The sequence below is a fragment of the Acartia tonsa genome, chromosome 1 (assembly GCF_053477335.1).
Source record: "Acartia tonsa isolate MP-2025a chromosome 1, ASM5347733v1, whole genome shotgun sequence".
NCBI lineage: Eukaryota > Metazoa > Arthropoda > Copepoda > Calanoida > Acartiidae > Acartia > Acartia tonsa.
This window is the reverse complement of record NC_137260.1, coordinates 7,848,913-7,874,624: the sequence shown is the minus strand read 5'-3', so window position 1 is coordinate 7,874,624 and position 25,712 is coordinate 7,848,913. Positions and strand designations below refer to the sequence as shown.

Genomic DNA, 25,712 nt, shown 5'->3' with positions numbered 1-25,712 from the left:
TCTTAAAAGAACTTTGGGAATTACCCTTTTAAGATTAAATACTTAAAATACCGCTAAGTAGAGAAATCAAATTTTAGTTTTTTTTTTAAGTTTCTTTTTTTCTGGCAATAAATAAAGCAAAGGTGACCACATATTGTATAATAAATGCTAATTTTTACGATAAATCTCGCAAATATAAAAATATATAAAAGATAACATAAAATATTGGACATCCCCTTTTTTTCCCTTTGCAATGGAAATAGGCTTTCAGTGGGTTTGGTTGGTAATAGAGGTATAATAGAACTTTACTCAAAAATTCTTAATGAATAGTAAAAAGGTAGGCAAAGAAAAAAAAATATTTTGTAAAGTGAGAAGAGGTAGTCAGTCACTGCTCGATAGGCACTTAAGGGAAACAGTATATATATATTACTAGCCCTTAGAAGCCTCTAGGGTCACCAAAGGTGGGAAGGGGGGTGGGGTCGACCCGCCTCCAAGTTATCAATTTTAATTTTTTAAGTAAAAAGAAAATTGGGGGTTGGGGATGTAGAATTTTTTTTAGGGGTGATACCACTTGGGAAATTAGTTGTACTCTCCCCCAATATAATCCTTCGCAACAGACAAAAAAAACTTGCTACTGTATATAATAGAATTAATATTTCCTATGTATAACACAATAGTTTACTTTGACAAGCACTGCTATTTATACCTGAAAATTTTTTAGTTTCTTATCCCTTCCTTAGGTATGCCAAAAGCTTTTTTTATGAAGAGTTGTATATTCTAGAAATTATGTGTCTAATATCTAGGGATTTAGTAACATGACTTGGAGGTGTGATTTATTCTTTTCTCTAAAATTACATGCTTTTACAAAAAAAAACTTGTTTATTGGTCAGTTTCCTTTTTATCGAAATTTTTACTTTTTTAAAAGCCAAATATTAAAATTCATTTAATTATGCATAATTCAGAAATATTGATAGGTTTTTTACTGTAAAGAAACATTTTTTAAAATTGAAAAACCACCTAATATCTGGAAAGCTATGGAGAAAGGCAGTTAAATAAATCTATAACATTACCAACTTGAAAAATTAAGATTTTTTTCAATAAAATTAAATAACTTAAGATTTGTTTAGCATTCTTTGTTTGTAACTGTTCATTGATAAAATAATTTTTTTTAAATTACATGACTTTTTCATTAAAACACAATTTTATATAAGAAAGGATTTTTAAAAGCGAAGCTTTTCTATAATTAGGTTAGGTCCGTCCGTAACGGATAGCTTTTTTGTTAGTTTAGGCATGTTAGAATTGTCCTATCGATTTCAAACTTTGCATGGTGATTCCTTTAGTAGTTAGGTACGATTAAGAAAGCGTAGCAACTCTATAATTATTACCAGAATGTCCGTACGTCCATTTTAAACATGTCGATTTTTTTACTTTTTTAACAACAAATTTTCATGTGATCTAATCTTCCGATTGATCCTGGGACAACAAAGTATAATGTTATAAGCGAAGCAACTCTATAATCAAGTCCTAAAAATGTACATATGTCCATAAACATTATCCTTTATCAAGTAGTTTTTCAACAAATTTACTTACAATATTGGTTCGACACCTACACATTTATATTCTGATTATTCAGTTCTGACACTATACAAATGTTAATGTCCGTTTGTCCTACCGTTTCAGTGCTTCGCTTTTATGGATTTTGTCATCCTTGTTTATTCTATGTTTAACAAACCCTGAATTGTGCAAATTTATTTCCTATTAATTTACTTAAAAGAATTTTAGCTTAAAATTGATGAACACGCCTTATGAGTGAAACAGCTTGTAAACAAAGAAATGTAAAAAAGTGGAGGGATCTAAAAAGGATAAGACAATGACTGATAACTTGATGTACATCCCCATTTCGATGCACCCTTCTGTAGATTACATTTAGTAGTTGAAACGTATGAACACTTAACTTAATGAATCAACCAATCAAAGTTGTGAAGCCAACGAATATTATATAACTTTGGGGACTGGTGAAATAAACAGCCCAATACTCCCTCCCTCCATGAGGAAAGTGTCGCATGTAAATATGTGAATAAGATGTGAAGAACTTGTGAATAAAATGAGTGCTCAAGGCGCCCAAATAAAGAAAGATATTGAATTCTCAGTTCACCACAATAAAACTACCAATCCACCCATTCAAAGTGTCAATACAATACTTCCAATGCAATGGATAGTATAGTAAAGATATTAAACGTAGAAGAATAGTTAGGTTCTTGAATTTTGTTAGTTTGTTATGTATTTTTAAATTAAGCATATTTAGTCAGATATCTAAAGGGATAAGACAATGGCCGTTAAATTGATGTACATCCCCAATGGGGATTTACAAAGTCCCCACGTTTGTTAAGCCAATAATAAGAAATCATTGCTATAAGACTTTGGGGACTAGTGTATTAAACAGCCCAATGTTACCTCCCACCCTAACATTTAATACCTAGCTATGTAAAAAAAGATACTAATGGAGTTCTATTAAATCAAAGTTAATTTTTTTATGCCTGTTTGAAAAAAAGACTCTAGTTTTCACTTTTTCCTCTAAATCAAAAAAATGTAGTGCTTTCTCGTCATTTGAATGTCCTTTGGGACATCTTAAACAATGTTCTCAAAAAAGTTTGTCGTTTTGTCCAATTATTCATCTTTGTCTTGTCTTGATGGAACACCTTCCAACGCCATTGATGCTCAAGCTTCCTGACAAATCAGCCGTGAACTAGACAAATAGACACTGTAAGAAATCAGAAAAATCGGGGACAATTGGTTGTTTGTTACACAAGTCCCCAAAGTTTTATATATAATAACGTTTTCTTAATCGTTGGCCTAACAACTTTGGGGACTATGTATCATAATTAGGGAAGTAAACTAATTTATCGGCCATTCTTATTCCTTTAGATCCCTGATAAAAAAACATATAAAAAATTATTACCTAAAATTTATAATGCTGTCTAATTACAAGTTCAAGATTCAAAACTCAAATATACCCAAAATGAGGAACTTAAAACATGACGAAAATCTATTGAATAGATTAAGGCTAAAATAAATACATTTTTTACAGTGCTAAAGTATATATCCTTATAAAACCCCAGTACTTCTTAAGTCCTATATTCTTTGTCACTTTAGATATTGCACCTTATTTGTATTTTAAGTGTTTCAATTCTATGCATCTATATATTCTTTACAACATTATTAAAATCAATGGAATAAAGAAATATAATTTAAAGGAATTTGGTTGATAACAGGTTCCAACGACATAGAATATCCTTTTATAAATATCGAAGAGAATAAATTGATAGTGACGTTGAAATGAAATTGTGTATGATGTAAAATATTTTCATAAAATGAGAATTTAGTTTAAACATGCCGACATCTTACACATTAGGCTCTGTTAGTATATTTAGGTCTCAAAGTGCATGATTTAATTGTTCTAAATTTTAAGATTAAGGACGAGTTGCTTACACAAACAAATTCCTAACTATAAAATATATCCTCATGATATAAAGTAGTTTGATTTTTGCCTGTAACTTAAGATTTCGATCACTACTGAACTGATTGAGTTCTCCATTTTATGAGGCTTCACATAGGCCCTGGGTTGGTTTTAGGCTCATTTATTTGTGTATTTAAGTCTTGGGATGGGTTTTAGGCTGTTTTTTTCTGCACCCTCCCTCCCATTCGTATACAGATTACCTAGTTGATAAGAAGCGCAGCCGCTAGTCTTCATACATAAGGAAACGTAAATTTGAAAACATTGTATAAAATTTTATTTTCACTCTTTCTGTAATCACAAATCTGTAATCTACCAGAGAGGGAGGGGGTGGACATTGCTCTGTTAATTACACTAGTCCCAAAGTCTTATAATTACTTGTTCTTATTCGTTGGCTTAACAACCTTTTGGGCCTTAATTGTATTTTGATTGGTTTGTTCATTTAGTTGAGTATCCAAACGTTTCAACCACTTATTGTAATCTACAGAAGGGATAATTTTGTGTATAATCATTGATGATTTATTGGTCATTGTCTTATCCCTTTAGATCCCTGGTAATCTACCCAGCAGCCACCAAATAGTATATTCAATTGGTAACAATTACAGAGCAATAAAGCTGGTACTTTATACCAATACCCAGTAATTCTTTCTTTTGTTAACCACGACATTAGGGGGGACATTAACTGTGTCACTTTATATACATTACATACAATCAATTTGGTTGCCTAATTTTGTCAAGCTGTGGCAATTTTACAAATATTTAAAGCATACTACTAAGTTATTAGGGTTGGAAAGGATATTTGATATTTATAATATGACTGTTTTGTGTAGGAACATAATATATAGATAGATGTCCCTTATTATTTTGAATAATATCAGATTAAACTGGATGTCGTCATTGCCTATGCTAAAGAACTAATAAAACACTGGTATTCTTAAAGATATCCATCATAACTCGAATTTACTTTCTATCTCCAATACTCTATATATTTAGAAGCCAGATAAATAATATTTGGCGGCTAACTATCAGCTTTTTTCTAGCAAATATAGCAGAAATTATATTCATGATAAAGGCCTTAAGGATATCTTTGATATATATCTAGCAGATATCTGACATTACAGGACTGTACTTTCTATACTGCTAGATATCTATGAGAGATATTTAGCAGATATCTGACACAACAGGACTGCACTTTCTATCTTGGTAGATATCTGTGAGATATCTAGCAGATATCTGACACAACAGGACTGTACTTTCTATCTTGGTAGATATCTGTGAGATATCTAGCAGATATCTGACACAACAGTACTGTACTTTCTATTCTGCTAGATATCTGTGAGATATCTAGCAGATATCTGACACAACAGGACTGTACTTTCTATCTTGGTAGATATCTGTGAGATATCTAGCAGATATCTGACACAACAGGACTGTACTTTCTATCCTGCTATATATCTGTGAGAGATATCCAGCAAATATCTGACACAAAAGGACTGTACTGTCTATCGTGGTAGTTATCTGTTAGTTATCTAGCAGATATCTGACACAACAGGAGTTTACTTTCTATCCTGCTAGATATTGGTAAGATATCTAGCAGATATCTGACACATGAGGACTATACTATCTATCGTGGTAGTTATCTGTGAGATATCTAGCAGATATCTGACACAACAGTACTGTACTTTCTATCCTGGTAGATATTGGCAGGCAGACAAACACTTTCTGATGCAATGTCTTTTGTTACAACTCCTTCGTCAATAAGAGCAATAGAGTATTTATCTGAATGACAACAGCCTTAATTTTATTTATTATGATCATCCTTTTATATAAAGTAGCGATGGATTTCACTAACCGCTGAACCGATTTGGTTCTTTACAGTGAAGCTTCTAATAGGTTTATAGATAGTTGGTTTTAGGCTATTTTATTTTTATAATCAAGTCTGTGTATGGTTTAGGCTATTTTCTACCTTCCATTTCCCTTTGATTTAGAGCTCTGCATGCTAGGGGCGCAACCGCTAGTTGATTAATACTATGGCAGTAAAATGTTTACAAAGATTTACAAGCATCAAACGTCAAATAACACAATTAATATATTATGAAATTATTCTTTAAGTTCCATGTACAAAAATTTCTAAGTTAATGAGTACAACATTTAAAGATGATAAATTTCTTTATAAAAAGTTGGGTATAGTCCTTTTCACGACATCCCTCCATAAGGAGCGATTCTTCGTATTTTTAAAATGGCTTTTTATAGGTTATTTTAGGTTAGGTTAGGTTATATTGTGTTAGGTGATTGCCCCACAGGGTTAGGTAATTGGCCCCGCAGGGTTAGAGCCCCCCGCAGGGGCTAGAAATAGGAGAAAAGCTACTGTGAAAAATACCAAGAATCGCTCCTTATGGAGGGATGTCGTGAAAAGGACTATACCCAAAAAGTTTTCTAAACTCCGCAACAAAAAATGAAAAATAATGATTTAAGGACATTCAATGATTATTTTGTCTAGTGATAGGACATAAAAAGAACAAAAAGAGAGAGAAAAAGACATATAAAGGTAGAATGGCTTGGATTGGATGTGCATCTCTAATTAATTCTTTTTCTCACAATCAGATTTCTCTTACATCATATCTTTGATCATTTTTACTCTTCGAAATATTTTAATTTTCTTCTTTTTACAAAGTTTAAACTAAACCTGGAAGTTAGATAAAAGGGGTTTAATTTTTTAGTGTATTTTCTGTAAAATGTGTTACCGATTAGCCAAATGTGCTTATTAAGTCAAACTGATCTTAATTATGACCATATAATATATAGATACATTTGTTCATAATTAAGAACAATTTGACTAAATAAGCACATTTGACTAAACAGTAACACACAACTTTACGAAAAATATGCAAGAAAATGACCCCCTTTGTTTGTCCAGTCATAGGATAAAACTGATTCAATTTGACTGTTTAAAATATGAGATAATATTTGAGCTTAAATTGTTTTGATACTTTTCACTAGGGTTTAAATCATAGTTTTATACTTAACCCATAATGGAAATTCTGCCTTTCGATTTTAAAAGCCACTAAGAATACCTAAAATTGTTTAGATCATTTTGATCAATTAATGTGAAATTAAATCTAATTATCTATCTTATTTAACACTTTATCAGTAACTAGCGGCTGCGCCTTTAGCAAACAGGGGATCTGTAATCAAAGGGAATGTGAGAAGGGAAGAAAAAAATTTAAAATCATAACTGAACCTATTTTAACCTTCTCTAAAGTGTAGAACCCAAATAAGCAGTTAGAACGTTATCAAAATCTTAAGCTACAGAAAAAAATTCTTACAACTTTACATAATAGTATATAATTAAACCCCCAAAGAAATTTATCGATGCCAAGGAGGGAGGAGACATTTGGCTGTTTATTACACTAGTACTTAAAGTCTTATTTTAATATTTTCTTATTTGTTGGCTAAACAAAACATTGGGGACTTTTAATGGACACATGCGATGTATATCAATTTATCGGCCATTGTCTTATCCCTTTAGATCCTTGACTAATAATGCATATTTTGTTTTAGATACAAGGATATATCTCCGTACAACTGTACCCGTGTCATCCTGAACGACTGTCCAGGAGGTGACTACATCAATGCAAACTTTGTCGACATGGAGATCACAGGCACCGACAGGGTTAAGAAGTACATTGCCACCCAGGTAAGAGGTCAAAAGTTAAAAAACCCAGGCGGTTAGTAGACTGTAGATTGTACAGGTACCCAAAGTTTTATAATCGCGTTATCGTATTTGTTGGCTCTAAAACTTTGAGTAATATTATTGAATTTTATTGGTTGGTTCCAATTTAGTAGCGTTCAAACTTTTCAACCAATTTTGGTTATTATCATTGGGGATGTATATCAATGAATTTATCGTCTTCTCTCTTATCATAAATCTTAACATAAATACTACTATTACTGTACTTTTATTTTTAAAATTAAGTGGTAAAAGATTTAAAACCTTTTTTAGTGAATAATACATTTCTAGAGTATGATTTCTACCTATTGTCTAAAAGCGAGGTGTATGTAATAAATTGCAATTCTTAGTTATGGTAAAATATTCCTAATATCTCGCATAAGATTTACGGCCGGTGTGACCAACTTACATACCTAATTCTAATGCAGTCACGTGTTCATTCCTACTTGTCTGTTTTTTTTGAAGCAAAGCTTTTCTATATTTTCTTAGCTCTTTTTGTGTAACGGTTAGCTCATTTCGTTAATTTAGACATTATATAAGTTTCCTATCGATTTTAAACTTTGCATGATGATTCCTATGACAGTTAGGTACAACTTAGGTACAACTTAGGCACAATTCTAATACCGTTACCAGAAAGCCCGTACATCCACTTAAAAAATACTGATTTTTTACATTTATGACAACAATTTACTTTATTATTATCCTATTATTCTGATTTTTGGAATACTGATTTTTAGGACTACAAGGTACAATATTATAAGAAAAGCATCTATATTATAATCAAGTCCTAAAATTGAAAGTAAGTCCTTAAATGTATAAGGTACTACACTTGTATAGAGTTCTGGTATATGATTAGGGAGCAGGAATGTGACCTACTCATCATAATATTATTCAGGGTCCTCTGTCCCACACTTGTATAGAGTTCTGGTATATGATTTGGGAGCAGGAGTGCGACCTACTCATCATGTTGACCACAGTTGTAGAGCGGGGCAGGAAAGATCATATTCTTATTCATTTACTGAAAGCCACAACCACTGATTAAATATTTATATAAATTTTGACAATTTACATTGACCATAGGTATAATGTATCTTTTTCTGTTTAAGCACATAAGCTAACAGTCAATTAATATGAGTCTTCATTTTGATTTAAATTATTTGAGTATTGAACTTAATTCCCCAAAATTCCTAAAATTAACAAAATAAAGCAATTGAAAATAGAAAAATAAGTATATGATCCACCTTTAGGACCAAGTGCCATAAATATTGGCCTGATCTGGACTCAACTGTAATGTATGGAAGTGTCAGTGTCACCTGTACCAGAGAGGAGATAAGAGACAGCTTTGCTTATAGAGATTTTACTCTTATTCATGCTGATTTACCAGGTTTGAATCTTTTTATAACTTTTTATTATCTTTATATTTCTCAATTATAATATCTTTTAATGTTTGTTGAAATTGTGTTTTAGAAATCCTATTATATGAAGTAATATCTTAGGGTTTTATGTCTCAAGATTAAGATCTCTATAACTGCTGAACCCATTTGGTTCTCTATTTTAGGTAAGTTTCACATAGGTCCTATGGTGATTTTAGGCTAATTTTTAAAGTCATGGGATGGTTTTACGCAATTTTTCTAACCTTTTTTTGCCCCTTCTATTTGCTATATAGGTGTGTAGCCGCTATTATTTTACAATTTAACAATTAGCTCTGTTAGACCCAAGTTTTTCATTGTTATATAATTAGATGAATGAAAAAACCTAAGTTTATAACTTAATAATTCAGCCTTTACATCTTTAATTATGTGGTCCCCTGTGTCAGTCATCATAGCAGAAGCTAATGCAAAAGTAAAACAACAAAGGTTTTCTCTATTAAGTTAGTTCTTAATTAGTTGGTTAACACCCCTCCTACTCTCATTCTTTTTCTCCTCCCCAATTCTCTTCTTATAAGAGATGACTGACTTATTCTCTTGTCTTTTTGTTTATACCAAATGGTAAAAAAAGTTTGTAAGAGAATGCTTTGATTCATACAATACCAGTTGGTCAAAAAGAAGTGTTGAAAGGGGGAGGGGAGTTGTTATAAAAAGGTAAACACATATTTTCTCCCTCTCTCTTTTTTTTATATTTCTGTGTCTTTCTTGCAACCTACATACACATTTTGGCTGATATAACTCACTATATTTTTCCAAGGGTTGTGGTGATTTTACCACATTTTATTTCATTTGAAGTTATATTTTATTTCAAATATGGAATACACAATAGGTTTATACATAAAAATTAACAAATGAAAAAGTAAAAATAACCAACAGAAATAGATTTTATATGAGAGGAATTTTTTATGTTAAAAATTTATAATTAATACTTTGCATTAGCTGAAGATAGCAAAAATGACTAAAATGAAAATGAATATAAAAAAATAAGTAAAAATAATATATAATATGTTACCATAACCCTAGAGTATCAAGTTAATCATAGTTACACTCGCACATGAGAAACATCATACACAAGGAATCTTAATTTTTACCATCACACTTTTTTCTCACAAGAAATAAAGACAATACTTAGTCAATACTATTTTCTTTTTTTTTGTTGGAGGAAAAAGTTGGTAATGTGATTATACAATAAAAAAAAATAAAGAGATACATCTTGGTTCAAAATAACTATAAATAACAACTAATACAAAGATAGTGGTTATAGTGTAAGCTGGTCTCTCCCCTAGCTTATAGGATCTAAGGGGAGGGTAACAATAGTCAAACAGCTCTCAAGCACCTAGAGACACATTCAAAGATTTCCTTATAAGAAAAATTCAATATAATGAGCTATTTTCGAGATCTTTACCTATGGTAAAACGTTTCTAAAACTTAATATGTTACTGTATTATAGAAAAATAATAAATTAAGAATAAAAATCAAAATTAAAAATATAAACTTAAGCTCATTGATCTTAGTCAACAAGAATTGAAAAAATACTTTTTAAATTTAATTTTGATTAATTAAAGAGTACTCATTTAAAGAAACATAGATTCTGTATAACTCATATGAATAGTTTTATTTGATAAGTGAGCCCAGTGGGGTTTGTATATAAGTAATCAAGACAAATCTGTGGACTAGCCAGCAATATCTGTGGCAAAAAGGTGGTGAGGAATAATTGTGTCGGATCACTCAGGATTTACTATCATCATGGCATAAAGGTTGGTTGCCAGAGTGTGGGGATAGAAAGCAGGCCAGGATAAAGCACAAAATAAATTTTCAATATGATTTATATCATCTTTTGAAATAACTAAAATTTTAAAACACTTCAAAAGCTTAGGTAATTGATTAGATCAAGTTTTAAGGTAGCATTATTGTAGTAAATTAGGTACTTGCTTACATGTGGTAGACTGGAGCACCGAAACCCCCCCCCCCCCCCGCTTAGTTTTGACAAAAATAAAAAATAAGGGGGGGGTAGTTTTTTAATGTCTGGAAAACGGCAAGGAGGAAAAGTGCTCAGCAAGGCAAAGACTTATCCCCCCCCCTTAATTTTGAAGAAAATCAAAAATAAGGGGGGGGTAGTTTTTTCACTGTACAACACGCCAGAAAGTTGAGTGAGGTAAATCAAGAAAATCCAGTATACCAGAGGGGAAACCTTATTACAGGGATATTCATGTTTTGGGGCATAATTTTCTTATTTATTGACTTATTTTAGTAATTGATGTATCCCTGAACAGAAAATAAGGAGGAGGGAGCCAGTAAAAGGTTTTAATTTTGCGCAAAATTAAAACCTTTTACATCATTAGGGATGTACATCAATCTACTGGCCATTGTCTTATCTCTTAAGATTTCTGCCTACAACCAGATCAAAAGCTATTCATATTGTATAATTAATAGGTACTAAATGATTTCCAAAATGATTTAGCTGCCCTATGCCAACACTTACATTTGATAGTTTGACCAGAGATTAGTTTTTTCAAAATGGATTGGAAGTCTATTTTCCTCTTGTGAATCAAGACCTTTAATTTCCATGGATTATCTGCTAAGCTTAGAAAGTATTTAGATCTATTTTATAGTATTTCCCCCCGTTTTACTTATCAACTCAAAGTTTTATATCAACAATTTCATATTCGCTTGCTTATAAACTTAGGGGACTCCAATAAATTCTAAATAGTTGATTATTAAGTTGAGTATTCAAATTCAATTCAAATACTAATTGTAATCTACAGAAATTTTGTCTATCATCATTGGAAATTTACCAGCCATTGTCTTATTCCTATAGATCATGAATTCATCTCAATATTACCAATGTAACTATTTAAAGCCTCATACTGGTTTTTTCTAAATTACCTTTTGCTAAATTATGCTTTGCTTGATAATAAATATGTATTAAGTACTGTAAATACAAATTAAATAAATGATCTGGAACAATTAGAAAATATTTAAATTATTTGCATAAATTAATAGCTGGTAAATCTTTATCATGTAGTTTTCAAAATATTAAGACTTGTAAAGCATACTTTTGTGATGTGACTAACTTTAATATTTTCATCAATTGGCCTTATTGTAATTTGTATATATATTAAATAATCCTTAAAAATAATAAAAATGACAGGATCTGTTTATGCCTTTGTTATTCTTGCTAACTACTGAACCGATATGGTTCTCCTTTACAATGTAGCTTCTCATTAATTAAGTTGAACTATTTCTTTAAGTTCTTTAGCATTTTTATATTGAATTAGTATTATCCTGGCTGGAAAAAGAATGTTTTACTTAAAATCTTTGAAGTATCTAAGTATTGAATATTATAGCTCATTAGTATCAATAATAAAGATCCGATTCTTAAGAATCTGAGAAAAGTAAAAAAGGTGGTAAAATTTAAATCAAATAAAATTAAGAGAATATTCCCCACTTCAAATTATTTATTCCATATTTAAATATTAAAATCCCCATATTGCTGTATGAAGAAGAAATTACCAAGATACATCCCATCACAGATTAATTCATAAACTTTTCTTACAAATTACCTGACACACGTCTATCTAGGCTTTCAAAAGATTTCAACTTTGCTCTCACTCAGATGATGAAAGATTATATCACTGTACGTGTGTGTGTGTGAGTATCACAACACAACACGCGGCATTGTCCACTAACTTTTCCCGCTTTTTTTTTCTCTAGTGCAGCGCTTCTAAAAGTTGCTTTATCCTGCTAATATTTTATCTTTTTCCAATATTTGTATTTGTTTATTAATTTGATTTATGGATTTTTTTTATTAGCATTTTAACAATATTTTAACAATAATGAAGATGATCTAAATAATTTGATTTTAAAGGTGAAACTATAATTTAATATAAGTTAATGAACAACTTTTTAGTGAAGTTCACTATCAATGTTTATGTTAACAACTATGGATATTGTTATCCTTGTTTATTAGCAAAAAAGTAGTAACCTCCCACTTGAGCTATCACTTCTTTTGACCTCCTTTTAACCAGAGGTTTCTAACTTGTTGAAAGAAGAACAAACAGAAATCAAGGGAGCAGTAAATTAACTCAAAGATTTTTGTCCTTTTTTTATCATACTAGCGGCTACGCCCATAGCATCTAGGGGCTAGATAAAAAAGGATAAGAAGGGGGCAGCCTAAAACTGTCCCAGTGTTGAAATCTAAAAATGCAGAGAAAAGGGAATGTGATTCTGACAAACAATTCTAAGTGAAAATTTCCCCTCAACCCCCTTCCCTTTTTTTCCCTTTGTTACCCAGTTACACAAAAAAAAAACAAGGTTTACTCCAACTTAACTCCTATAAAATATTTAATTTTCGGCAATTTCAAATGGAATTAATTGGCTGAATAGTAGCCCCTGCTAAAAATGTATTAGCTTTAAGCCACCCCTGGATATGTGTGAAGCTTCCCTTAGTAAGATAACTCAATAGCTCCGGTAGTTTTTGAAATCTTAAGCTTCAGACATAAAAAACTTACTACTTCATAGAACAGGATACTGCTCAAAGTATGAGAAGTTTAACTATCCTGAAAAGGGGAAGGTAGGTTGTTTTAAAAATCCGTAAGCTTCCAGTCAAAAGCGATTATAAAGTCTAACTGTTCTTAATATTGATAAAACTTAAGTATAATTAATGCATATTTAATAAGAGTTAGACTTAATAATCGCTTTTGATTGGAAGCTTACTTACACTTTAACGGATTTTTAACACAACCTACCTCCCCCCTTTTGAACTTGTATATCAAGACTAAGAAAAAATCTTGTTAGAAAATCAGCCTTCTTCCTCATTCCTGAGAAGAAGCAAAGTTTATTTTTGGTTGAGAATATAATCTTGCTATAGAATAATTTAATTTCCGTGCCACAACAACCTTTTAGTTTCTTTTTCAAGTTGCGAGGCGTCTTCATAATTGAGTTCTGGTTGGACTTTAAGTCTGGTGCCCAATGTTTTATAACAACGTTTTCTTATTTGTTGGCCTAACATCTTTGGAGAATTTTGATTGGTCCGTTCAATAAACTGAATGTTCTAAAATTTCTACCACTAACTTTAACCTACTTAATCTACCTAAGGTTTTGTTATACTCAATTTATATTTTATTTATAAAAACAAGGATGACAATATTTATAAAAGCGAAGCTCTGACCTGGAAGGACAAGGAACATTAACACTTGTAGAGTGTCAGTACTGAAAAAAGCAGAATAAAAATTTATAAGTCTAAACAAAATTGTAAGTAAATTTGTTGCAAAACTGCTGAAATACAGGATACTGTTTAAGAACATACTTACATTTTTAGGGTTAGATCATAGAGATATTTAGCTTATAACATTGTACCTTGTTGAAATGGAATCAGTATTTCAAAAATCAGATAAATATCACTATTAACAATGAAAGTTTATTTTAATAAAAAATTTTATTTCTAAATTCTATAAAAAGAAAATGTAAAATTTGTACTCTATAAATGGGGAGGGGAGGGGTAGAGGAAGGGGAAGAGAATGGAAGTTTTCTAGATTTAGAGTAATTTTCACACTAGGGGCCTTACTCTCCCCAGTAAAGGTCTTTTCAAAATGGTCTAAAATAGAAATAAAATAAGATATGTCTATAAACCTAACCTTAACCTAGTATTTGTTCAATTTCTTAAATAGATATTTTTTGAGATTAAAAGATCACATGTTGAAAATGTTTATTTGACAAAGAATGTACTTACAAGTAAAGCCAGATCTTTATCCTCGAAAATACAATCAAAATTTGTAGTCAGGAAATCTGAGCTTGATCTTTAAATCATTTTAGTGGTGATTTGGCGCGCCCCGATCTGAATCGCCACTAAAATGATTCAAAGATCAAGCTCTGTATACTTTAAAAGCTTGTATTTTGTTTTAAAAAGAGAAATTAAATCTAAGGCTTATAACTTTAGTGTACTACTTTGTTATTAACAAAATAAAATTGTATTTGAAGGGGTAAAAAGGAAAAATAGCCTAAAACCAACTTCAAGACTTTGATTTAGATATCAAATAAATATTACAGGAGCTATATGAAGCTTCCCTGAAAGGGAAAACTTAATCAGAACAGTTATTGGCAAGATCTTAACCAACCAATAAAAAAAACTTACCACTATATAAAAAAAGGATTTCATGATATTTTTAAAACTATTCTGTCCATTTTAAAATTGTTTTGGACCATTGTGAGTGCCATTTGATTTTTCACCACTTGAATTCATTTAAGAACAGATTCTTTTCCGCCATTTTGTCCCATTAACTCCTCCCACTTCCTACCTTTGGGGTATTTCCCCTCCATGAAATGACTTATGAAATATTTTCAGCTCTGACAAAATTTTATAGAATTTAATTTCCTAGCCATTTTTATAGGGTTTGCACTTCTAGAAATAAAGTTTCATTTTTTCTTAATATTAAGTTTTAAAAAGTAATTTTCAAAAACTAAGCATTTCTACATCTAGAATAGATCCGTCCATATTGTTGATTTAGGCATGTTAAAATTGTACTATGACAAGATTATCCATTCACTTTACAACAAATTTACCTTTAAACTTTTACAATAATGATTTCAACAAAAAAAATTTAATATTGCTTAGGTATAAGTTATAACCAACAAGTAAATTAAATCTTGAATAATATTTGGGGGGCAAATGGAGAGGTCGTCAATTTTACAATGTGTTGCCCCCCAACGATAGCTGAAAACCACGTATAGGTTTCATGATTTTTTCCCGAATTAATTTCGTTATTGGTATAAGCTGAATATTGCTCATTATACCAGCCAAATGAATATCATAGATCATAGGTTTTTCATTCCATATCTGGGTTTAAAAACAACATTGTAAATATTATTGTTAGAGATTATGTACTTAAAGGAAAACTATTTTTCCTTTTAAATATTCCGGCGCGCCAGTTATAAATGTTTACTAGAAAATTGTACTGTTCTCTCCTGACAAAAAATTATTACAATTTTCTGACATTTCAATGGGCAGAAAAACTAAAGGCTCTATACCCTTGTCTCTGGTACATTTTATTACCACAATTTCACAAGCTTTGTTTTGTTTTCCAGAGGACGGACGCGTGGTGACCCAGATGCAGTACCTGAGCTGGCCCGACCACGGCACTCCCGATGACTCCACCCAGTTTGTAGAGTTTGTCGAGGAGGTGAGGGACATGAGGGCCAAGTCCGTACAGGCGAGACAAGACAAGGCACTGACCTCCACTGTTGATAATATTGAGGTACACATTTTTGTCAATATGCACATTTATATACTTTTGCTACCTAGCTACTCTTTTTACCCACTTACCCTTGACAGAAATTAATCATTAAAAACACACAGTATATGTCATACTGTTTATTACTAATCCATTTTCTCTATTTATTTAGTTTTTATCTATGTATCTACTATCTGGTTCACTGTATTGCTAGTATAGGAAGGACAGGAGTTCTCATATTAATGGAGACTTACCTATCTATCTATTTCTTTATCTATCTACCTATCTATGTATCTATCTATCCAGGTACCTGTCCTGGTTCACTGTAGCGCTGGTATAGGAAGGACAGAAGTTCTCGTATTAATGGAGACTTACCTATCTATCTATTTCTTTATCTATCTACCTATCTATGTATCTATCTATCCAGGTACCTGTCCTGGTTCACTGTAGCGCTGGTATAGGAAGGACAGGAGTTCTCATATTGATGGAGACTTACCTATCTATCTATGTATCTATCTATCTAGGTACCTGTCCTGGTTCACTGTAGCGCTGGTATAGGAATGACAGGAGTTCTCATATTAATGGAGACTTACCTATCTATCTATTTCTTTATCTATCTTCCTATCTATGTATCTATCTATCTAGGTACCTGTCCTGGTTCACTGTAGCGCTGGTATAGGAAGGACAGGAGTTCTCATATTGATGGAGACTGCTCTGAATCTTATTGAGTGTGATCAACCTGTTTATCCACTACATATGACAAAGTAAGGATTTCTTGATTTTTACATAGATTAATTTATATTTTATAATGTTTACCTACTTAGAAAGGAAATTTACTTGTATTTTTTAAAATGCCAGAAAGAAAACCATAAAGTTAAATCGAAAAACATAATTTACCTGAATATCTTTTGCTATAAACCATCAAAAGACAGTAGGTATATTCCACAAGGGTGTATTTTCTGCAAATTTGACCCTGCTAAAGAGGGGATAAAAAAAAAATTAAGTGAAAAGGGGGAAAAAATAAAGAGGTCTTTACACATTTTTACCCCATCCTAGAAACTAGAAAAATATGTGGGATTGTCAAAAAATGAATAGATAAGGACTACCTACTGGAAACATTTTTCTATTTTTTTCCCTATTTCTGAGGAAAAAACTGGAATGAAAAGATTTGCAGCAGGGGAAAAAAATAAATCCTGTGCAGAATATACACCCCTGATATTCGATAAAAAGCTCTAGCGGTTAGTAAAATCTTAATGGATTAAAGGACAGACATTGTATAGATAATACCTTTCTGAAAAAAAAATTGGGGGGGGGGGGGGGGGTGGGGGTGGATATATAGCAGCAGGGGAAAAAAATAATCCTGTGAAGAATATACACCCCTGAAATTCCATGAAAAGCTCTAGCGGCGGTTAGTAAGATCTTAATGGATTAAAGGAAGGTATAGATAATACCTTCTATAGTAAAATATTTAATAAGATTGTTAATTAATTATTGTTTAGGACAATGAGAGACCAAAGACCTGCTATGATTCAAACACCAAGGTAAACTTTTTCTCTTGTATTAGTAAGGGGGGGGGGGGGTTATGCAACCATCTCGTAATCAATGATTAAATGGCACTTAGAATTCGAATTTCGATCTGAAATTATGCATGAATAATCCTTGGTAGGTCTATTTTCCCTAAATCAAACCAAAAGTCGGAAAAGTAACGGCTGGCGGCTCAGCCGTTTGCCATTTTTTTGGATATCTTAAAAGCAAATTAGTCACGAAATCTATATCCACATAATACATTTTATGGCTCAAAAACCTAATCAAACGGTTCTAGCCGGTAGCTGTTGGTACTAAAAATATAAAAAATGGTTATTGCTATCATTAAAAACCCCCCCTTAAAACTTGTTATTAAATGTTTTTTTTAAATATTTTTTTCCGGAGAAATTATGATGTTGTCTCCAAATCTCCCTCATAATTAAATATAAAAGTGCCTATTTGAGGATATTATTTTGATATAAAATGAAAATAAGTGGAAATAGTTTGTTTGTTTGTTAATTTCTTTGGTTCACGTTAGGTTATGTTCAGGGTATATCAGGGTTAGGGTCTCCAGCAGGGGTTTTGCGAAGAGAAAAAAAACTTGTCTAACTACCCTCCAACCTAGTTTATTTTTTTAAACAGGGGGGGGGGGGGGTCGTGCAAGATAGGCCCTTTGAGGGAAAACACAACTAATATTCTTTAAAAAAAAAAAAAGTTAGAGTATTTCCTGATACTATAAGTTTGCTTGTGTCATAATTGTATCAGTTTTGTTTGGTCATCAAATTACCCCTTTAAGTGTATCATAATTGAGTTTACTTAGAATAGAAAGAAGGTGGTGGGCAATGGGCTGATTAATATCTAGTCCCCAAAGTTTTATAATAACGGTTTCTTATTCGTTGGCTTAACATCTACTAAAGTGAATTTTCGTTGGTTAATTCATTAAGTTGTTTGTTTAAAACTTTTAACCACTAATTTAAATCTACTGAAGGGGGTAATTTTGTGTATCATCATTGGGTATGTACATCAATTTATCAGCCTTAAGATCACTGCACTGAGGTGGATTCTTAAAAAAAATTGGCCCCACTAATCGCTTAGTGGGGAAAAATTGTTTTCGTGAAAAATCATCCAAAATCACATAAAAAATCTACAAAATTAAATAAAATCTTATGTTGATAACCCTTCTATGATTTTGTTTAATTTTTGTAGATTTTTAATGTGATTTTGGTGGCTTTTTCACGAAAACAATTTTCCCACTAAGCGATTAGTGGGGCAAATTTTTTTTAAGAATCCACCTCTGGTGTCTCTTCCCGTTCTAAAATATCGTTTGGTATTTCTATTAATTTATAGAATGGCTTCTATATATGACTGGTCTAATATTATTCTATATAACTCTAATATATGCTTACGATAGCAATATTATTAGCTCATCAAATAGTTTATTTTATTTTATATACCCACTTTTATTACATAATCATATCATTTGATTCCAATATAATACATATATACATTTTTATGTATATTCCCTTTAGAAGGAAATTTGGGTATAGTCCCGTTCGTAACATCGCACCTTATGGGGCGATTCTTCGTATTTTTCACAGTAACTTTTCTCCTATTTCTCCCATATGGGGCGATGTAACGAAAAGGACTATTCCCGGAAATTTTTGTTTAATAAAAGATATTTAAGTTTTACATTGAGGGCGAAATCTAAGTTGAATAACTGTGCTTATTAGTAATTTTTTTTCAGCATCCTTAATTTCAAGAGGGTTGTTAATTTTACTTGGACCGCCCATTAGCTGTATTAGAGGGGAGGGGGGGGGGGGGGGGATACACCCCTATTCTGCACGCCTCAACTCTACTTAGAAACCTAATGATTCCAATGTATATTAGAATAGTAGGCTTTCAAAAATAGGTCATGTAAAGGATGCAAACTTTAGACACATGTAAAGTGTCTTTTTTTCCAACAATGAGCAAATTGTAAAACACGAATCCTTTTTTCTATGCCAAAAATATTCTTAAATCCGAAATAGCACTTTTTACTATTTTAAGCAGCAAAGATACTATATGATTTACTTTTACTATCGCCATAACCTACGGGGGCTTCGCTTTCTCATGATTTAATGTACAGGGGGAAAAAATTTAAGAGGGGGGCCGGTGGTAGGTTCTAGAGATCTGTGCTATTTTAATTGTTTCTTTAGAGGTTAATTTCAAAACATGGTTTAAAACAGCCATAGACAAATACAAAACCTTAAAATTAAGGACCTCTCAGTCCAGCTGTTTTAAAGATCTTAACTCACACAATTTTATTTAAGAAACAAAATATCTTGATAATTTACCGAAAGAGATGTTACAATGGGTTGTTTATTACACTAGTCCCCAAAGTTTTAAAGTGAAGTTTTTGTATTTGTTGGCTTAACGACTTTGGGGGACTTCAGTGAATTATGATTGGTTGTTTTATTTAGTTGTACAGTGGGTTTTTTTTTATGAGAACTTTTTTGAAAGCAATTTTACCCCACTTATAGTTATCAGAATTTAATGATTAATGACTTATTTTCTTTGTTTTTTAAGGCAATTAATAGAACAACAAAAAAATATTTCAGTTTTTATTTAAAAAGTACAGTAAAATCTAAATTTCAAAACTTAGGTGTCAACATATAAAAATGGTTTTAGTGCATTTTTCTTAAAAAATGGATTTTCTGTAGTCGACTTTGGGGGGCCAGTACTCCCTCCCTGGTTGAGATATGACCTTCAAACTTTGATATGTTCTAGTACATGTCCCTAATAGTATCTGTATACATTTTTAGCTCTATATCTCAACTTTGAAGTGTTTAGCAGCCATTCTTGCAAAAGGTTGATTATTTGAGCATAAGAAAAATGCGCTAAAACCATTTTTAGATGTTGACACCTAAGTTTTGAATTTTAGATTTTACTGTACTTTTTAAATAAAAACTGAAATATTTTTTTGTTGTTCTATTAATTGCCTTAAAAAACGAAGAAAATAAGCCATTAATCATTAAATTCTGATAACTATAAGTGGGGTAAAATTGCTTTAAAAAAAGTTCTCATAAAAAAACACACTGTATAATCAAACATTTCAATCACTAATTAAAATATACAGAAGGGGTAATTTTGTGTACCATTATTTGGGATATACATCATTTTATCGACTATTGTCTTATCTCTTTAGATCTGTGATAATTTACCGGATTTTGTTGTCCTTGTTTTATTTTGACCATTTTGGATTGAAAGATAAGAGGTGCAATCTTCCTTCCTTAAAGAGTCAAAAGAAATTTCAAAGGGGTAAATATTCTCATCATATTTTTTTCTTGAACAAATAAAATTTAAATGACAATACCTTTTCTACTTTCATGACTTTTGTGCCAATTTCAAACTGATTGATATTCGCTGGAATAGAACTGGTTCTTAGCCATACTGAAAAATCATGTAAAGCATCGTATTACGGACAATTTTCCACTAATAACATAGAGAAAATAATAAAAGAGAGGAATCGAGGTATTTGGGGGAATAAAATAGGCAGTGGGCCTATAGGCCTATATTGAGCAATTGCTGCGCTGAATTTTTATTGTTATTCCACCACTTTTCAAAATGGGAATATTTTAAAATTAGATGTAATTTCAAGACAATTATAGTTGCTGTTTGAAGCATACATCTGATTTTTATAGGATGATATAGAAATATTTTGAATTATTATCCATTTTGATAAAACCTATTGAAAAAATATAAAATTATCATTATTAATTTCTAATAACTTTGCTACTGACTTTAATCATTACACACATTATTAGTTTATAAGATTTATTTTGCTGTCTATCTAACTTTTATTTATTAATAAATAAACATTTATCCAAATTAATATAAACATTTGATTGTAAATCATATTAGTCAGTTTTTCAGTGCCATCTATCTTTGGATATAGAACTAGAATATCAAAGTGTTCATCTATTTTTATTTTGTCTGTATTTTTCTTGTTTTGGATTTTTGTCACTAAAGGGCCAAACCCTGAGGGCTTAATAAGATCACTTGAAAATATTAAAAATATTGTAAAAACGAGTATTGTCTTAGAAAAAACGTAGATAGCATTACAGATTATTCACTAATTAAGATTATTCAGTTTTCAAATTTTTTATTTAATATTTAGCCTTAGTTTTTATGTATGTCTTTGAAGTAGACAACTAGCGAAACTGGTGGCTTAGAGCTGAACTATTAATTTTTTATTAGTAAACATTTAAAAGTTTTATTATGTTAATTAGATTAAAATATTACATTTAGGCCAATTTAAAAAAAAAAAAATTTCAATCTTAAAAAAGTTATCCTCCCATTTTTAAACTAGGCGTAGCATACTTTCCTGCCAAACCAGCACCTCAAACGGCTATTTGTTTTTTTAATATTCTAAATCAATCTTCATTTTAATTATTTTCCTTATAAGTTTATTTTTAAAAACAAATAAATTATAGAATAATAATAAAATATATTATATTTTTTTTTACATATATAGTATAGGTTATGATTAAAATGCAAAAAGCCGCTAGATGTTTCACTTAGTAGCAGACGAATTATTTTAATACTTCCCCCAACAATTGTTACAATGAAAAAGGGGTGAGTATTCATGCTCTCATCCTTTTTCCTTATGACGAATAATAAAATAAAAATCATAGGATTAATACCAGTTTTTTTTCCCAGGCTAACAAAACAATAATCTTATATTTTTTATTTTAATATCCTCGGAAAGCTGTCCATAATACGATGAAAGAAATAACTATTATTTAACAAAAAGTTTTAAAAATCTTTTACAATTCAAGTAAGGAATATTTTTCCTTGCGGATTTTCTACTTTAAATACAAGTTATGATCTATTCTGGCGCAAGATAAAGAAAAAAAGAACTAAATGTCTTTTCACACAAAAATCAGGGTTGTAGGGTTTATTATTGTGTCTTAATAATAGGGATATAGAGAAATGCAAATTTTACAAAATATTTGGCGATTTTACTTAAAGTGACATGTCGGGCAACGACTTCCTCCCCTCCCTTTCATTTTAAATTAATTCAAAATAATTTTGGGGGGGAGTTTTTCTACATGTTAGAATAGATTATATTGGTTACTGGGTAGCCCCGCAGGGTTACGGCAACGCAGGTATAGGCAATCCAACCAATTGTTATGGTGGGGGTTTGCATTAGACAAAAAAAATGTTCCCCCCTCCATAATTTTAATAGGTATATTGGTAGCTGATAGTTACTTGGGAAGAAAAGGATAATATGTCTTTGGAAAAGATTTATCTGTCATACATTTACATAGGGCTGTCATTGAAACAATTTTTATACTAAATATTCTTTAATTCATTGTTATTTTTCTTATTTCAGTCAGTACCGATTTGTATGCGAGGCAATAACAAACGTTTACAAGACTGGTCGAGTCAAACCCATCCTGCAGTCCAACCTTTGAACCCAGCTTATCCTTGTTCATCACACCAATGGATATAGAATACGTGGATATTGTGAGATTCTCCTATGCTCTGATTAAATGATTCTCACATCTGGCTAAAATATTGATACCCCTCTTAATGACTTTATCCCATTCCCTTCTCTGACGATGGAGGAACTTATTGACCAATATTTGAATACTATATTAGCATCCTAAATTGACGACAAAAATTCCCCTGTCATTATTTCCAGGTATTCTATATCCATTATTACAGCAGCAACATATAAAAAGCATTACAATTGATGTTTTCATACATTCAAGAAAATAAACAATCAAGCCTACTTGTTTAGATTTGATTAGTTTAAATATGCATAAATATTTTCTTTGCATGGAGCATAAAAGACTTTGTCTTCCAAATAAATTAAATTCTATTCTAAAACTAATTAATTAAAAACTAATTAAAACTAATTATCACTAAAAAGCTGCTCAAAATTGTATTTAATATTAGAAAAATACCAAAAAATGTACCAATTTCACTTAATTAATTGTCCAAAATTTTTGTTAAATATTGAATTGTGTTTGTGCTATGGATTGTAGTAAAATTAAATTTGTCAAAATTTTCATATCATCAATTTATTATAATTATTTATCGCATCGTATTATAAACAGCTTTCCGCGGATATGAAAAGTACAATTATAAGAATAAAACCAGTTTTATTAGCCCCGAGATGCCGAAGGCACGAATTAACAAAACTGGTTTAAATATTATGATTGTACATTTTCATATTCGTAGAAACTGGATAAAATACGATACGATCAGTGTGGCTGATAAACCGGTTCTTATTCACCGGTTATTAATCGGTTTCGAAGCCTTACTTGACTAAAAAATTTTCTATCTTTGTCTTGTTATTAATATAATTGTAGAATATTTTTATATAACAAAGTTGCTAATCAGATACTTCAATAACTACTCAAGGACAGATAAGGAGTTTAATAAATAATTCATCGAAAAAATTAAATTTAACTTCAAAAGATAAGTAAAGAAATTTATTAAAAAAAATATATATAAATAGGGTCATAGTTTTGCATATTTTCTGTAAAGTTGAGTGTTATCATTCAGTCAAATGCGCTTATACAGTCAAACTGTTTTTAATTTTGACCAAATGTATATTTATGAATGGTGAGAATTATGAACAGTATGATTTAATAAGAGCATTTGACTACAACCCAACACACAAGTTTACGGAAATACGCAAAAAAACCTCTTAGTGAATTTGTTACTTAAAATCTCTTATTCTGTCCCTCTGACAAAACTAAAGTTCCTGTTTGTCTAGTGAAATTTTCGCGCCATTAATGTGTCTTGTCTCAGTAAACTTGAGTGTACAAAATAATATAATGTCGTCGTTACATAATATTTGTAAAATTTTCATTATTTTACCCTAAAACCTTAGATTTTTGTTTTTTGCCTTCTTGCCATTTTATATTTGTTTGTTATATTAACACTATTTAAATTGTTTTTATTGTATCTACCTATAAATTTTGCTTATTTTTTCTATCTCCTAGGTGTTTCATACTTTTACATTTTAATATTTTTTTTCTTTCAATATTAATTATTTATAAGACTAGTGCAATACCAAAAATAATAAAGTACTCTGCGTACAAAATTGAACCAAAATTTTAGTTGTTTCAACATTATGGTATTATATAAAATACTGGATCTAGTGCAGTTCACAGTAGAATATTCCCGGTAACGATTATCTATGAACTTTAAAGGCTTCTAGCGGCAAAACGGTGAAACGTATCTAATGCACAGTTATCTTGCGCTGCACATAAATGCGCTAAGAAAAGATTTCTTTTATGCGTTTTTTCTACTTTCTCTGTGTATCAATGGATCTTGGCTATTCCAGATTATTTGAAAGCCTTCTTATGCCGCTTAAAACTGTGTGCGGCCATAATATGTACGTTCAGCCGTTTAGCAGCTAGCAGCCTTTTAAATTAGTAGATGTTCGTTAACAGAAAATTTTACCGCGAACTGCGCTTGACCCGCAATACTTTGTTAAAATTTGTCCTTGTAATTATAATTATTATTAGATTATGTTATGTTTGTGTGCTATGTGTATGTAAAATGCGGAATAGCAGTTATTTTTTTAATAAACCACGTCAAACTAAGAAATATTATTTCTTATTAATATTTAAAAGAAGCGAAGCTACTCAATAAGTCAGATAGGTATGTTGTCGAGGAGGTTATTGGATTGGGTCAAATAGCATCACAAATTTTGTGGAATGTAATTAACTAAATAAGAGAAATGATCATTTGGAGTTCGGTTTTATATGTAATGCAAGGACGCCCAGGCTTTTTATTTTGGGGTTAAAAAATCTGATAATGGGTGGGGAGGGAGATAAAATCGCGCAAAATTTGAGCGGAGATTTACATGAGAGTGGGCTGATGATTCCCCAATATTTTTTTTTTTTTTTTGGGGGGGGGGGGGAATTAAGCATATTTTTATTAGGTGAAATGTTTAAAAAAAATTTCAGTGAGGTGCCAGGGAAAAGAAGTCACATAGGTTTTTAATTATTATTGGTATTTCGGTGTAAATCTGTATAATAAATATTTATATTATACCCTTATTATAAGAATAGAATATAAATGGACGCAGTCATTTTAAATGACATAGGGTAAGCCATCTTATTCAAAACATTCTCAAATAATTTATTATAGATTTTCAAATATTGTAAGGGAATAATAGTGTAAGCAAAAAACTTCCGAGTCACCAATATCATTATATACAAGTAACTTTTATGGGAAGCGAAGGATCTCGCTAATTGCTAAACCGATTAGTTTTTCCTTTACAGTGAAGCTTCTTATAGGTCCAG

The 25,712-nt window shown here is 31.0% G+C and overlaps 1 protein-coding gene across 4 annotated transcripts in view; it reads left to right on the top strand.

The window, feature by feature from the left end:
* The window catches only part of Ptpmeg (protein tyrosine phosphatase Meg), a 72,773-nt gene extending 47,762 nt beyond the window's left edge, over positions 1-25,011 (top strand). Inside the window, exons 20-27 of one of the 4 annotated variants that reach the window (XR_013876794.1) lie at positions 7,055-7,190; positions 8,119-8,218; positions 8,473-8,607; positions 15,734-15,903; positions 16,525-16,643; positions 17,379-17,420; positions 22,778-23,494; positions 23,659-25,011. Coding sequence is in view for 1 of the 4 variants with exons in the window: in XM_080150778.1 (XP_080006904.1) it covers positions 7,055-7,190; positions 8,119-8,218; positions 8,473-8,607; positions 15,734-15,903; positions 16,525-16,643; positions 17,379-17,420; positions 22,778-22,859 (784 nt within the window). In the remaining 3 variants the exon portion in view is untranslated. Of the gene's footprint in view, positions 1-7,054; positions 7,191-8,118; positions 8,219-8,472; positions 8,608-15,733; positions 15,904-16,524; positions 16,644-17,378; positions 17,421-22,777 lie in introns of all 4 variants that reach the window. The other 3 variants (XR_013876792.1, XR_013876791.1, XM_080150778.1) reach the window with 3 other exon arrangements.
* The last annotated feature ends 701 nt before the right edge of the window (positions 25,012-25,712 follow it).